General features: G+C 43.1%; 1 protein-coding gene across 4 annotated transcripts in view; it reads right to left on the reverse strand.

Annotated features, from left to right (window-relative positions):
* Positions 1-15,606, reverse strand: part of Setbp1 (SET binding protein 1) — a 357,001-nt gene that overhangs the window by 324,144 nt on the left and 17,251 nt on the right. For all 4 annotated transcript variants that reach the window (XM_087193233.1, XM_021236586.2, XM_004855072.4 and 1 more), the window contains exon 2: positions 10,391-11,045. In XM_087193233.1, the coding sequence (XP_087049359.1) occupies positions 10,391-10,876 (486 nt within the window). In that variant the 5' untranslated portion in view covers positions 10,877-11,045. The remainder of the gene's footprint in view (positions 1-10,390; positions 11,046-15,606) is intronic.

Raw genomic sequence — 15,606 nt, forward strand, 5'->3', positions numbered from 1 at the left:
CCGTAGATCAGGGCAGAAGTTCAGTACCTCAGCTCTGCCACAGTCTACCTGGCTGGGAGCACAAAAAGGTGGCAGAGGAAAGATTTCAGATGTTTTTAAAGAAGGAATGCAGAACGCATTGGGGTGACCAGGCAGAAGAAGCTGCTTTGATAAAGAAAGTACTTTCCACAGAGCTATCTGCCCTTGTTTAACATCTAGGCTGGGGAAATAAAATAAGTGTCTATTATTTTAATAAAAGATGTAACTCCTGTCCTCAGAGAGCTTACAACGTAACTGAAACGAAAATACTTTACTTTGACAAGATGCATTTATCAACTCTTTTTTTTTTTAAGACAAAGAAGGCAGTTAATATAAAGGAGAAACCAGATTCAGCGACGGTGGATAGTGTTGTCCAGTGAGATCACTCAAGACAAAGCATAGAAAAGGAGTTCTGACTGGCTGGGCAGCTACAGGTCATGAATGCCCTGATTCCGTGCCTGCTGTGCAGCTCCTAGACCCAAACTAAATGACCTGGCTAACATTTGATCCCTATCTCTGCCTAGAACTATTCAGCAGGAAGAAACGGGAATAATTATAATAATGCAAAGACCTGAATTTTGGCCCAGAGAATCCAGGATATGATGTTTGAATGAGTAAAATAGCATAGGTCACTTTATTTGGTGTTTTCCTTACTTTGATTTCAGTGCACATCAACAGTAGCAAAGCTGCCAGGAAGCTGGCATAGCTGTGTCTTCAGCAGCAGAAGTAACAATCTCCTGCACTCTGCAGACTGGACCACCTCCTGGTACCGCACTCTGTTCTGTGAGCGCTTCCCACCTGTGCCTTTGAGAAGAGACACTGGCAAACCAATCCTCCTAGTACAAGAATAGGGTGCTTTGGATTCAGGAATCCAAAGAACACTTTCAGGAAGTGGAACTATTTAGGGTTTAAAGAAGATGCCTTTAGTGCACTACAAGAAAGATCTTTCTAAAACAAGAGACGCCGTAAGAAGTGGAAAGTCTCCTCACGGAAGGGCTCTGATCAGCAGCCAAGTAACTGCACATTAGGCATCTTGGAAAGTACGTTTTCCTCATTTAAGAGACTGCTGCAGTAGAGATGCTTGGAGGCTCTTTTTACTTTCTGTGATGCCAATGATTCTGCAAGTGACGCAACTGTGGACCCATTCCTTTCCCTTGACTCAGAGCTCCTGCCTCTGCTTACTGAGCTGGTGCTGGTCCAGCACCTCCCAACCTCCTCCATATGGCCCACTGCCCTCAAAACCTAGCCATTTATTTAAATGGCAGCACTCAAGAAAGGAGAGGGTGACAGTGCAAGGAAGAGACACACACCCAAATAAATCAGTCTCCACTACCTTGACCCCAAAACGACAAGGATGGAAGGTCTCACTGGACACTCGTACAGCTGCCCTTCAGTTACACCCCTATCCACGATGAGAATCAACTGCTTTAGGCCATGAAAAGTGCCATAATCCCTGAGCTGGGACTTCAATCACATCACTAAACTAAAGGACTACATGGCCTCAAAAACACAACTGCCCACACCTCTGCACAAGTTTTTATTTGCAGATGATCATCTCTCACTGAGCAAGGCCCAGTGGTCCACCTTAAGGAACAAAGCCACTGTCAGGCTCTTTTCCAGAATGTTCTACTGGCTCCTTCACCTCTTGTTCCTCACTGTGAAATCAACTAGAAACTGAGAAGCAAAGCAGCCCATCTGGGATAAAACACAATAAAGGTCTAGAAAACACAGTGAAGCAAGCTACATTTGATACTAATGATGATTATCAAGTGGCCTCTCAAGGTGGGGACTGCATGGACTTTTCATAATATACAAAGGCCTCCATTGTTTTCCCTGGTGAGGTCACGGGCTGATGGGGAACCAGGGAATCTGGCTCTGGAGGGACAGGCAGGCAGGAAGAACAAAAAAATGACCTAACAACCTGTGACTTCAGAGAGAAACGCCACTGAAGGTCATAAGGATACCTTTGCCTTACCAGAGCAAGATCTGCAGAAATACTGTGTTGAGAAACCCAGCCTCCACACTTCCTGCAACTCAGAGCTCTGGCTCTCCAGGTTCTGGCACTTGGGGATGGCAGCCTTAGCTTGCAATCTGCTGTGTTCCCCCAGCAGACACATAATTCAGACTCTTGTGCACACTTGCTATGGCAGTGTGGGACTGAGAGTTTGTGTGGTCTGCAGCCTTGTCTGTCCATATATCTCCTAAGGACCTGGCTTTGTGGACTTCCGCCCTCTCCTCTGGCAAGCTCTCCCTGCAGCCACTGATTCCTCCTCCTTGGGGGAGTGCCAGGAGCCTTATGGCCAGCCTTCAAGTCAAGTCACCCTGTGGGCAGACAAGCTGAAACCCATTCCCCAAAGTGTCGGCCCTGTGCAAATTATAACATGAATTGTTAGTTCATTGTGGGCAACCCCCGCCCCCCCCAAATGCAGGGTTTCAACACCTAGTGCTGAGCGTTGTCTTTGTTTAATGGACAGGAGCCTAACCAGGGCCTCTGACCCAACTCTGAGAACCTCCCTGCCACAGCCCTACACTCCCCCCACCCCGATGCCCCTGGTAAAACCCGGTGCTTCCTGAGCAAAGCGATGGCAGGTGGGTGATGGTCTGGGGTGCTGCACATAGTGAACTTTGACAGTGAGCTGTTTTTAACTTAAAATTGCAGCAATTGGAAGAGTCGAAGGATGGAGGAGGAGGGAAAAGAAGGGATTGTTTCTCTTGACTTTTGCTAAAAATCAAAAAGGAAATGCAGCAATCAGGGGACTTTCTGAGGGTGTGAAACTGCAGTGATGGAGAAGGGAGGGCTGCTCTGCAAAGGGCAGCGGTGTAGCAGCCATCAGCTGAACCCTACTTGGTGGTTCCTTTGACACCACTTTAAAACTTTAATTTTGAGTCAAGCTTTGTGCTCAGTAGTAATCCTGCTTTGGGAGATAAATGGCCACAAAGATAAAAGATCTTTGAACCATCTCTAAATAAATCATCATAGCAATCCTGACCACCATCACCACCAAAAAAAAAACCCCCCAAAAAACGCATTAGTGATAGGCTCTACTAGCCAACACTTGTGGGGGCATCAAAAGTAAGATGCTGGCACTGTCCACAGCTAGGGCATTCAAGACAGCCCAAGCCTGCTGGTGCCCAGCGCCACTGAAGGGCCCTGTGTGCTGGCTCTGTGCTCGGCCTCAGGAAGTTCCTATGCATGGTCAGAAAGCAGGAGGTGATGGACAAGAATCAGAGCAAGGCCTATAGGCAGTTTTCAGTGCAGAAGGGTGCTTTCCATTCTCACAATGTCATCAACCATGGCATGCTGCCATTGCCCCTGATTTTCAGGCAGTCAGGAAAGGGCCTGAGGTCAGAGAGCCTGCAAGTGTGGGAGCCCAAGTTCTATTGCAGGCCAGAGCAGAGGAAGCTCATCCTGAGATGAGGATCCAAGTTCAAATCCTCTCTCAGAGAAGAGGTTCTTTCCAACATATCTCATAGTCTCCTCCTAGAATTTCAGAGAAGAAACAAACTACCCTGATCAAAGGAAAGAAGGGTTATTTCTCTGAACAGAGCTCAATTTTCTTGCTGGTTACTGTGCCACATTGATCCTCAATGGCAGAGTTCACCAAAGAACATCCCTGAGAAATCCAAAGAGGAGCTGACTGCCAACGGAATGCCAAACCAAAGGGAAGTAGGCCAGATCAATGTTTTAAACCCCAGAAGATAGCATACACAGGTAAAGTAAAGGGGGGATGGCAAAAAAAATATTCCAGAATATCTTCATGGAATCCAAGCTTGCTAAATTTCACCACATTTCAGGCTCAGCTCTGACACTTACTGTACCATGACTTCAGGCCTTTTGATATTTTGGCCAAAAAAGAAATAATTTGATGGTGGAACAGTGGCTTTAACCAGAGTTTAAACATCTACATTTATAGTAACCGGGATTCTTAAAGAGAAAGACTTGCCCAGTCACACAGAATGACTCCTAAAGTTTCTAGTTTGAGAACGGAAATAAGGTGTTAGAGGTCAAAAGCTGCTCTTGTTTTTATTCTTTCTTTAAAAAATTCTTGGTGGAATTGTTAATAGTGGAGGCGGAGCGGGTGCCCAGGGCACCCATCTCCACATTGGACCTTCTTCCTCTCACTCCTTTGGCCTCACCTGTCAAATGTTCCTGTTGCCCTGGGGAGACTAATGTCCACCCCAACAGTCATTCACCACCCTCTGTCCTACATAAACAGGAATATGCTGCTTAAACAGAAAGAAAAAATTTAACTCTGTACAAAAAAATTAAACAAGAGGGGTAATGAAGCCTCCTGTTAAGAAACGCTGCTGAGATCTGCTCTCTCAGCCTGGTGACAGTGCCGTGGAGGAGAAGTCCGAGCTTCCAGTAGTTAGAAACACCACATCCCCACCCCAGAAGAGAGGCCAAGCCTGATCCAGCGACACGGGGAGGTATGAGCAGAGACGGGAACAGGCAAAATGATGACAGGGGAAGGACACTTGAATCACAAGGAGGGGAAGGCTCTCTGAGATGCTCCAGGCCACCCACCAGCATGGAAGAAGGACAACACCATGTATATGTGCAGAGACCATGTATATTCAGGCCATCTAAGCCCCTGCCAAAGCAAGCCCCTCTCATCCCCTGCCAGCACAGCATCCCACAGCCTCTTACTCACCTACCTGGTACACCAAACTGCTATCAAGAGAGGAATGTGCTACTTAGCACCTTTCAGTGAAAATGGATAATCATGGATCAGTCCCTTCTCACTATGCTTCCAAAAGGCTCCTTCTCATATCTCCCACTTTAAGCATCTCTGTACCACTTCACAGGCCCCAAACCATCCACCATCCCGGTTCAGAGCATCCCCTTTATTTACAGAGTTAAATCCAGCCTGTTTATTTATTCGCTATTCACCACTCTCTATAATCCAGTACCAACTTCGTTTTCCATCTACAGCACCTGAAACACCTTTCCCTTACCCATCCTTTAGGTGTCCGGCACAAAGAAGCTGCTGTCTGAGGACTAAGTAAATAAAAGCAAGACCTGTCAGCCTTCGCAAGTGGGCTGCACTCAGGACAGAACACCAGTCTTCACAGGCACCGTGGTGGCCTAGGGGCATGACTTAGGAGCTGCAAAGGACAAACCCTGAGCACATTTCTCCAACCATGGCAGGCAACTGATGGATGTAAAGTAGAAGCCCTTGCTATTGGAGGAAATCATTATTTCCTAAGGGAGTTGACAGTGAGGGAAAATTAAGTCCAAAGTAATGAAATAGAACTTGTATTTTCATCAAAAGCAAGTAAACTTCTAACCATAATAAAGGAAAAAATAAGGCCTTAACTACTTGGGTTTTGAAGTCCCCTTGAATATCCTGAAAGGCTTGAAATTAAGGAAAAGGATTCAGATTATGATCCCACCACTCTAGCTAACATGGGAAACTGTGGGGGAAATGTGCCCATGGTCCTTACCTTCCAACCATCGTTTATTTTTATGCCATGTGGTACCTGAGGAACTCAAATGCTGCAATGGCTTTGGAGTCTAACAGAATTGGTTTCAAAGGCAAACTTTGCCCATTCCAACACTTACTCTTTTGAAGTGATCTGAGCTTCAATTTCCTCATCTGTAAAAAAATATCTTCCCAGGAGAATTGTTATAAGAATTGTTATAAGAAAAAACAGCTAGCAGAGGGGCTAGCATATCGCTTAGAAAATTGACACTATTATTACAATACATGCTCACATCAGAATAAAATTAGCCATTTTTTTTTGCAAAAATGTGCTTTCAAGTTATAACATGTAGAAATTGTATTTCTACTTGGCAGATGAGGAAACAGGGCTTCAGGGAGGTTATACATCAGATCCAAACTCATAAAGCCATTTGGTGACAAATAGAGTCCACCCAAACTGGCCTCTCCTTCTCTCACTATCAAATCTAGACAGGTGTCTCTGATCCTGCAGACCTCAGGAAGAGAAGGGCGCTGAGCTCTGCCTGGCTAAGAGCATCTTCCAAACCCTGTCTCTGCTTAAACTTTTGATGCTGATGTTTTGTACCCGAACTTGCTGCTAGATACTCTTCTTAATATTCTCTGTTGTGTTTATGGACTGACCTAGAAGGGAACTAGAATAAGTACGCTACTGTGTCACTTACCTGAGTAACTTGAAGATGCTATAGCTTTGGTCCTCTGACAAGGAACAATGTGAACTTGTGCAGTCCATTCACAAAGCCCTTGAGTATCCTCTGAGCTCATCCCTCAGCCTCTACTTCTTCCCAAATACTGCTTTCACATTTCAAGTACATCCATTTGTCCTAAATACCTTCCTAAAGGCCATCTCAATTCCCTGCCCATTTTCCTGCCAAAGAGAAGCTTATACCCTAGTTTAAAAAGTCCATGCAGGGCCAGGAATTTAACTCAGTGGTTCTGCCACCTGCCTTGAAAGCTCAAGGTCCCGAGTTTGATCCCCTGTATATATATATAAAAAAAGTCCATGCATCTTGGAGCCAGTGTTGGGTATTTTCCTGGCTCCATCCTCACATCCCACCACTTAAATGATAGGTTACAATTCCCTGACCATCTACAGTGCCACCCCAGTTTGGAGGGTTTGTCCTAGGTTTAAAATACAGACTAATGTCCTACATGATGTCAAACATGGACTCCATTCATCCCAAAGCTGTAGACTGTACAGCTAGAGTTAAACTAGCAGAGAACTAGCGTGTGATGTGTAAGTTGCACTACTATTTTCTTACAGTTTCCTTTTTACAAAAACTGAGGAAAAAGAAAATCATGTGGAATCTGATATAAGCTGTTTTTGCCTGAAGCTGTCTAACAATCACTTGAACAAAATTAATTGGTTCACTTAAAAAAAAAAAGCACATAATCTAACACCCAATTTCTCCCAGCCTCCAAACTTGGAGGATGAGTCATTAGAAACAAAACAAAAATAAAACCCATGTTACCTCGAAACTCTGTTTTCCCCTAAGTCAAGGATTAATGAACACCAGACAGTAAATAGTTTAAGCTTTTCAGGCCACAGTATCTTAGTGACAACTACTTAATTCTGCCATTGCAATGCAAAAGCAGTCATAGACAAAATGTAAACAAATGGAATTGGCTCAGTTACAATATAACTTTATTTATGGACAGTGAAATTTGAATTTCAAAGAAGTATAATATATTTCAAAATATTGCTCTTCTTTTGATTTTCTTTTAATCTTTTGAAAGGTAAAATCATCCTTTGCGTGTGGGGTGGACAAAAACAGGACAAGGACTGGATGTGGCCCATATAGTTGTCCAACCTTTGCTGAAAGTCAACACACACATTAGATGGTTTCCAAGCAGGAATACCCACCAGTTCAAGAACCAGGTCCACAAGGCCTTCTTCCCAGCTCTTAACAGAACACTTGATTCCTGGGACCACCCTCTGTGCACTTCTTCAAGGGGGGCTCCTTTCATTAATAACTGATATAGAAGATCTGATTTCAAGGTTAGATGTTAATCTGTTACTTACAAAATGCCATCTTCATACTTTCTCTATCCATACTATTAAACATATATTTCCCACTTGTACAAAATAAATTCTGTGAGTTCAAACTTTTCCATACAAATGATTGGCTAAGTTGGCACTTCCTAAGGTCTAGCTTCAGTTTTTGCTTACTCTCTAGGTGCAAAGCAACAGGAAAATAAAGGGTAATAATGCTAATACTCTGATCCAATAGAGATCAAAGAATGCTCTTATCGTCTATCAACTAACTGCAACTCACTGCTGATAGTTTTACTCATTTGTTGCTGGAAAGTAACAGTAGTAGGTATAAAGATATGTAGGTTTTAAGGTACATCCACCTTCCCACAAATGATTCAAGTTTATCCTTCTTTATGGCACAGTAGTATTCCTTTATGTATAAATACCACATTTTCTTTTAAGTAAAATAAATCAGACACACTAGTTTAAATATTGTATGGTTTCTCTTATAAGAGAAACTCAAAATATATTTATAAAGAGCAAAATAAAAGATAATAGGAAGTATGGAGATGGATCTTTTTCACATGGGAAGGAGATCAAGAGTAGAGAAAGGTGGAGGAAGTAGAGGAAAAGGGGATTAAAGAAAGAATTGAGATGACTATAATCATGAGGTAATGAAAGCATGTACTAATAAAAATAGGCACTAAAAAAGTAGGGAGGATGGAGATACACAGTGAAAAGCAAGCTTCTAAGAATTATAAGGTGGTGTTGGATACTCCCATGATAGTGTTATAAAATAGCCCTGTGATTTGAAAATCAGCCCTTTGCCTTTGTCTTTTCTACTCCCTCCATTTGTTCAGGCATAGAAATACTTCTTGGTAAATCACATATTCAAATAAGTGATTTCATCTCTCTTTCCAGGAAAACCCTCAAAGGGCACTGTGCTTTTTGGGTGAGAATGACCAGCCTAAGAAAGTCAGCCACAAAAACTAAAGTCCATTGCACATTTTGGTTTTGAAATCACCCTTATGCCACAAATTCCACAGCATTATTCCACAGCATTATTCCAATGGACAGAAGGTTATATTTGGAAACAATGTATGACTTTAGAGAAGGTGGTAACTGATCTGAAAACCTTATTGTCTTTATAAGGCAGCAAATTTGGGTTTGTACACTCGAAACTGTGAGCAGCTGCTCCAGTCCTGATGGTAATGGCGATGCAGGAGAAGGAGTTAGCACAAATAAGTTTTCCAGACTGTCCCCACCCCCACAAAATCCCAACAACACAGGAAGAACTGGACATCTCAATGGCCAGGCACAAAGGTACTCATTTTCAAGGCTGAAAAGACCCAACTCCAAAGCAACAGTTCACATTCTAAGTAGAGCTTGTAGCATTTTCTTCCAAGAATCTCAAAAGTTTCTACATGGGTCAAGATGACTTTGGTTTTGAAAGAACTGCAAAGTTGTAATGGGGGCAAGGAAAGCATAGCCTCTATGTTCTGGCAAAAAATTTTTTAAAAAGCCAATTTCTAAAGATTCCTTCGTGCTCCAAAATGTCAAAGTAGAGTGACCAACAGTCCTGGTTTTCTGAGTGCTGGAAGAGGACTGCTGGATGCAAGGTTTCTGATTTTAAAACCAGGACAGGTTTATTGGGTACTGTGGGGAGTTAAGTCTCCTTAGAAAGTCTTTTCTAGCCCATGTATTTGGATTTTAAATGCAACAAATCAGCCAAACCACTTACCATGAGGATGGACACAGTCCTACACTAAAGAATTAATGTGATTCTTAGTGGTTTTATTGAAAATGACTACACGTACCAACTACTCACAATAAACATAATCATTATGTACTGCAAACATATACTAATAACAATTAAAAATTGAAAAGAAAAGAAAACGACTATCCCATGGCTCAAAAAACCACTGGTAACAGAAACACTACAGATTACCTTTGGGCTATCAGGCAAGAGATAACTTCATTTGTGCCAAATATCTACTGTGGCCAAAGCTAACATAAATTAGCAAATGTCAAGGAGAGAGACAAAGACTCTGACTAGCACCTACCACCTAGAACCTCAAAATTCTGTCAACCAAATGCATCTTTTGGGGCTATCCCGAGGCCCCTAAAGTTTCTTGAAAATAAAAGCTTTCTACACTAAGGCAGTCCTTTGTTATTACAGCTGAGTGTCACACTCCTCCAAGAACAGAGGTTGCTGAAGCTCCCAAAATAAATTCAGTGAAACACGGACCCATTCATTCCTGACAAACTAACACCACCAACCACCTCAGTCAGCCCTGCACATCCTCATTTGACTTTCGGGAGGAAAATGACAACCAAGTTCTTTCAATATGCAGCCTTCAAAATCCATGATTCAGGCCAATTGCTTGCCCATTGCCTTTTCTAGTTCCACCCAAAGCTCATTAGGGCTTTTAGGACGCTCATCTTTCAGCCCTGCAGGAGCCTCAGTTACTGTGAAGACCAGGCTTTCTGGGTCAGATGAGCGACTCATCTTAGAAAGACTGACAGTAGCAATGATTGAAACCAAAAGGAAGTTTTCACAGCTCTTGACTGCTCTGACTGACCAGTTTTTCAACATCCCACTCTTTTATGAGAACAGATACAAATGTCAGAAAATTTTTAAAAACTTCAAACTTCTGTTAAGAGCTGAGCTGAACTATCCAACTGGCTGCTTTATAATAAAAACTAATACTCTTGAATTATAATTCTAGTAGCTGTTTTTAGGTGAGAAAACATAATAATAAATTTGATATTATACCAGCATTATGTCAGAGGCATTTCTTCTGGAGGTCATAAGTATTCCATTAAGAAGATTGACAATTTAGGAGTAAATAAGTAATGCATAAACAGACTTTTAAGTGTTGGTGATAAAATGGCAAAAACAGAAACCAAAAGCCTACAAGACAGGGATTCCTACCTTCTTTTTGGAGTGGCTTCTTTCTTCTTCCTTCGTAGCTTTGCTATTTTTCCCAGCACGGGACACCTTCTGGTCCCCCGACTGCTTGATGGTGATCTTGATCTCAGGTGGGCAGATATAGTTCTCCAGATTCTTTGGGGGTTTCTTTGCCCGCTTTGTGGTCTGAATCTTCAGCTTCAGACTCCCCTCAGTGAAGTTGGCCTCCTTGATGGAAAACTCCTGCTCTTCCAAGCCATCTCCTGCCACCCATTTCTCACTGTCTGCATTGGAGTTGGAATCCACATCTCTCCCTGAACCCAGTTCATCCTCCTCCTCTGGATCCATGCGTTCTCCCCCCACTGGAATGCTCTTTCCAGGTCCTGGACTGGACAGCAAAGGTTCTCCTGTACAGCCAGGAGCAGCTGGGGGCTTGGCTGAGGAGACTGGCAGGAATTCTGACTCACCCCCTCTTTGCCGGGAGCTGCTCAAGATTTCCCTGGACTCCATGACAATCCTACAGTCTTCAGGAGTTCTCAGGAGGGGGAAGGGAGACAGGCAAAAGGAAAGCGAGAAGACAGGACACCCAAAATTCCAAGAGCAAACTAGTCCAGCTGCTGGGTTCAGAGTCCCAGGGATGGAGACACGGTGAGGTGTTCAGAAGAGATCAGATCTGCAACTGAAAAGCAAAGAGATAATTAGCTGTGGCAGGAAGGAGCATGACCCTAAAAGTTAGTCGATCTAAGTTCCAGAACTTTCTTTTCACTTATCTATAGCATCAGGAAAAAAATGATAGAAAGAAATTCAACCAGGATGGGCACATCCCCAAATTGCATTACATTGGAATGGAGGGGCAAACAGACTCACACATGCCTTCATAATGTATTGTTATGCATTTTTATGACTGTAAGCCCTAAAATAAAGATAAGAGGGGCGAGTCTTTCAGCTAGTAACAAGATAGAGGCTTCTTACATTGAAGCCACAGCTGGCTGAGTCACTAGCAAAACCAGCCGTGACGAAAGGGAAGTCTCAAGTACTCATGTTCAGGTCTGTGGGAACCACAACTGAGTGGCTTCTTGCAGCACTTCCCTCTCCCATGTGAAGAACAGTTTGCAGTGCTGATCAAAACCCCCAGCTGCTTAGGCCAAGCTTCCACTCCTTAGAGGAAGGACATTTATTTAGTGGACCTCTTAACTGTTCTTTCTATCTCATTTTTATTGTGCATTATTTCAATTATGCAAAGTCTTCTCTCTGTTTCTTAAAACAAATGCAAAGCTCAAAAAAAGAAAACAAAAAGATCTCAATGGGAAATCACATATAACACTATGATTAATGCAGAACAAATTCGAAAACATATTTCCATCAGAATAGAGAAAGATAATCATTTTCATCTATTCAGATAAAAATAGCCATTCTAGACAATTTTAATTTCTTTCTCATGCCTTACATGAAGTGACATTGTGTATAAATAGCAGCAAGAGAAAGAGAAAGAAAGTGCATGGGTGTCAGGAATCCCCTAAGATCTTCATCTCTGCCTTCCTCAACAGTAAAAGAGAAAAAAACAATCAGGTTCTCTGCAAACCATCACAGAACCAGCTTCACTATCATGCCTCTTACTAACCCATGTCCCATTATTCCCAGTTTCTGACTCATTGTTTCAAAGTCCAAAAAGAAGGTACTCTAAAGAGAAATCCTAGAGCCCTCAGGGTTCACAAAACTGGGGACATCGTGTCCTCCTACCCTCTGGGTACAAGTCATGTCCCTCCCAAGCATGCTTCATCTCCTGAGCACTCTCCAGTTCTAGCGGAGGACATTGCTATACAGCTGAGGTGTCTACTTCTGAGCCCATCCACTGAAAGACCTGGTGAGTAAATGTGTCCCCAGAGAGTGCCCAAAGATGCCTGCAAAGACACGCGAAGAAAAGCAAAGAACTGGAGCCCTGAAGATTAGGTCCCTGTCTCTCCCTCTGGAATCACCACACCCTCTGCTGCCGCCCTATGAAGAGGCCAGACAGGAAGGTGGCTGAGGGCACATTGGCTTTCTCCCCAGGGCGAAAGCCCAGGAACATGCTCTGCTCTTGGAAATTGCCCAGCCCTGCAAAAGGCACATTTACAGCCTCTTCCACTTAGGGGAAAATCCAAAGAATACAATTTTTCTGGAAGAGATGAGGGTGCCCTAGTGGGAATGGGATGCTTTGCTGATGCTTTCAGCAAACCCTGAACAGCCACCTGTGGGTAAAGTCCTCCCTGGCTGGTAGATTGACCAGATGACATTACTGCTTCTTTTATTTATTACATTCTTTGTTTCATCAGGATTGATCTGCGTACATGCCCAAAACATTTTGATTTTTAGGAAATCATATAGGTCTTTTTTACTACTGACAAGTACTACAATAGCTGCTGGTGACATCAAGGTGCCTTACAGCATGTCCCTGCTTCTCAAGAGGGAAGAGAGTCCAGCTGATCCTTCTCTGTCTGCACCCTGGAGCCACACAAATTGCAAACTATATTTTCTAAGGGTAGTAATGTTCAAGGCTATGCCCTTTGGTGGAAATCACCAGTATTATGCTATAATTACCTACTCTCTACCGAAAAAGTTATCCTTCGATCAGGGCAAAGGTGAGGCATAGACTGCTAAGAAATTCCTTAGCTAAATCCATTTGGACCTTCAAGCCAGAGTAGGACAATGCAGGTGGTAGATCTTATGTTGAGAAAAAAAAGGCAATACTGAAACTGTAGATGAATGGATGGGGATATGAAGTGATGGTACTATTAATATTAAGAAACTATCTTCATTTAAAAAAGTGATTCATTTCAGAGATTCTTATATTTAACTACATGAATCAGTAATTAGATGTAGAAATTTCCAAAATCTAAAACTTAAGTAGTAAGAGATCCAGAGAAAATTCAATTCAATTCAATTTTTTTTCAGTTCTTCTCAAGTCAAGACCCTAAGGCACAATGAAGACACTCTTGAAGTGAGACTTGAAAAACAGCTCTCATCATTGCAGAATATATATGCACTATAATACAGGACAGAAGTGCCAGGAGAGGAAAGTATTTTCCATATGCACAGGATACATGTTGATAGGATACAACATAGGCAGATTTCAAGGACAGCACAAGATCTGGTTTTGATCATGAGCTCTTTATGGGTAGGGTGAAAAGAAGAAAGACAGGACAGATAGAAGGAAGAGCACACAGCAAGGTATATCTCAGGAGCACCAGGGTTATGATCAGGAAGCAGAAAGTTGATGTGGCTAAGGGGTGTAGTGCAAAATAGAGACTGATGAGACTTAAGGCAGCAAATAAAAGGTTACAGTCAGATCACGGACATCACTGAATGGCACACTAATGAGTCTGGATTTTATCTAATAGATCATGGGAAGCCATTGCAGGGTTGTCTGTAGGGACACCTTCTTGCTTTAAAAAGATAATCCAGCTCCACACCATATGCAGAGATCAAAGGCAGGGTGGACATTAGAAAATCTGGCCCCCTGCTGTAATTTGACTCCAGTTGCTTGAGGACCTGAACCAGGACAGTGGGAATTTTTTATAATGTATACTATAGATAAAACAGTAATCCAGTTTTAAACACCCCCCATCTTTTAGGAACACATCCATCCCAAACATTCCATATTGGTCTTGCCTTAAGAGTCCAGATTCCCAGCTCATTAGCCCTCAATTTGCCCTGTCAACTCAAGTCACACCTGTCTCCATGGCAGCATTACATGTACAGTATTCTTTCTACATTCATAGTTTTCCAGACTCAGTTCTTGGATTCCATTCCACTGATCTGTGCAATGCTCTCTAAATGTTTGTTGCATGAAGGAATGAATGAGCAACAGATCCCAAGCCTTCCCATACCTAGGTCATGCCCAAGTCTTCATTTCTCCATGGCAACATCTTGCAAACTCCAGGCGACAGTACTCACTCCCTAATCTGACTTACACTGCACCTAGCTGTACACTTTGCCACCAAATACCAGTCTTGCATTGTTCACTACTTGCTCTGAGCACACAAATCTTGTTTTTGTAACAACTTCAATTCATTCTCAGGCTGAGGTCTGCTGCATTGTATAATGCCTACATTCACTTCCGCACCCAGTATGGGTTTGGGCACTTTGCAGGTTTCAAGAGGTTCTTTCTGGATGAAAATGAATTCACCCCCTGACAGCTATTCAAAGTACTAAGATTCAACCTCCTCCAACCCTAGCTCCATCCACCAAGGCAGCCCCTGCCAAATTCCCTCCCTGTCCTGAGAATAATAACCCAGCTTCTTGTGTCCACATGAGCCCCTCACCTTCCAAAAATAAAATAAACAAGCTTTTAAAAGCAAAGAAACCTAACCTGTCTGTTTACTTCCCCGGGACACAAAGCTGTTGTTCTCCTTCAGCCTTGTCCCCAGCAAGTACCTGCCAACCTAAATTCACAGTTCAATTTTTTGGTGAGTCTGACAGACAATGGCCAGTCCTCTTGAGAAGCACCCTGGTTGGCACACACATGTGAACACATGCACACACTCACATACTCAGAACTGGGGAAGCCAGGCAAGGTGAAAATGCTTGGCCTTGTCACATTCCAGCAGTATGAGACTCCTCCTGAGGGGGCGGCACACAATGGACACTCTGTACTTGGCTCGGGCCTCCAGTCCAACAAAGTTAACCCTACCATGGCTGCCTGCAGGGATTGGGTGGGGGGACTGGAATAATAAACTTGCTTGGGAAATAACTGCTCAGAAGGCCCCAAGGCAGCAGAAGGGAGGAATGGGAATCTTGGAAAGAATACTGGGACAGGAGTGTATGAACTTATTCTCTACACCTGGCTCGGCCATTCACAAGGAGCGAGATGCTACACAAGCCACTCTGAGTTCCTTATCCCACACTTTACTCAACAATGAAGGGAGGAGGGCAGAATCAATGCCTCTTCCCTCCTCGACACTCTTGTGACTTTATTCTGCGCATCACAGACATACAGGAACACTGCAAATTGTATTTCAATTATTGGAGCCTATAGCGTTTTTTTCTCTAAGTGGCCAGGGAGAATCTTGTTCTCCTAGACATTCCTCATATCCAAAGGACTCCCAAAGAATATATCTCTCCAAAATTTGCAAGATAGGAGATGCCTTTCCTTGTTTAAAACATAGTCTCCATCTGCTGCCTGGGGAACTCTAACTTATCCTGGAGCTTGGTGGAAAGCAAATTCTCAATCTGCTTTTACTAAATCAAGGCTCAGTGGAGTT

The sequence above is a fragment of the Heterocephalus glaber genome, unplaced genomic scaffold, assembly GCF_053883595.1.
Source record: "Heterocephalus glaber isolate CG9 unplaced genomic scaffold, H.glaber_assembly_v1.0 deba00000331, whole genome shotgun sequence".
Taxonomy (NCBI): Eukaryota; Metazoa; Chordata; class Mammalia; order Rodentia; family Bathyergidae; genus Heterocephalus; species Heterocephalus glaber.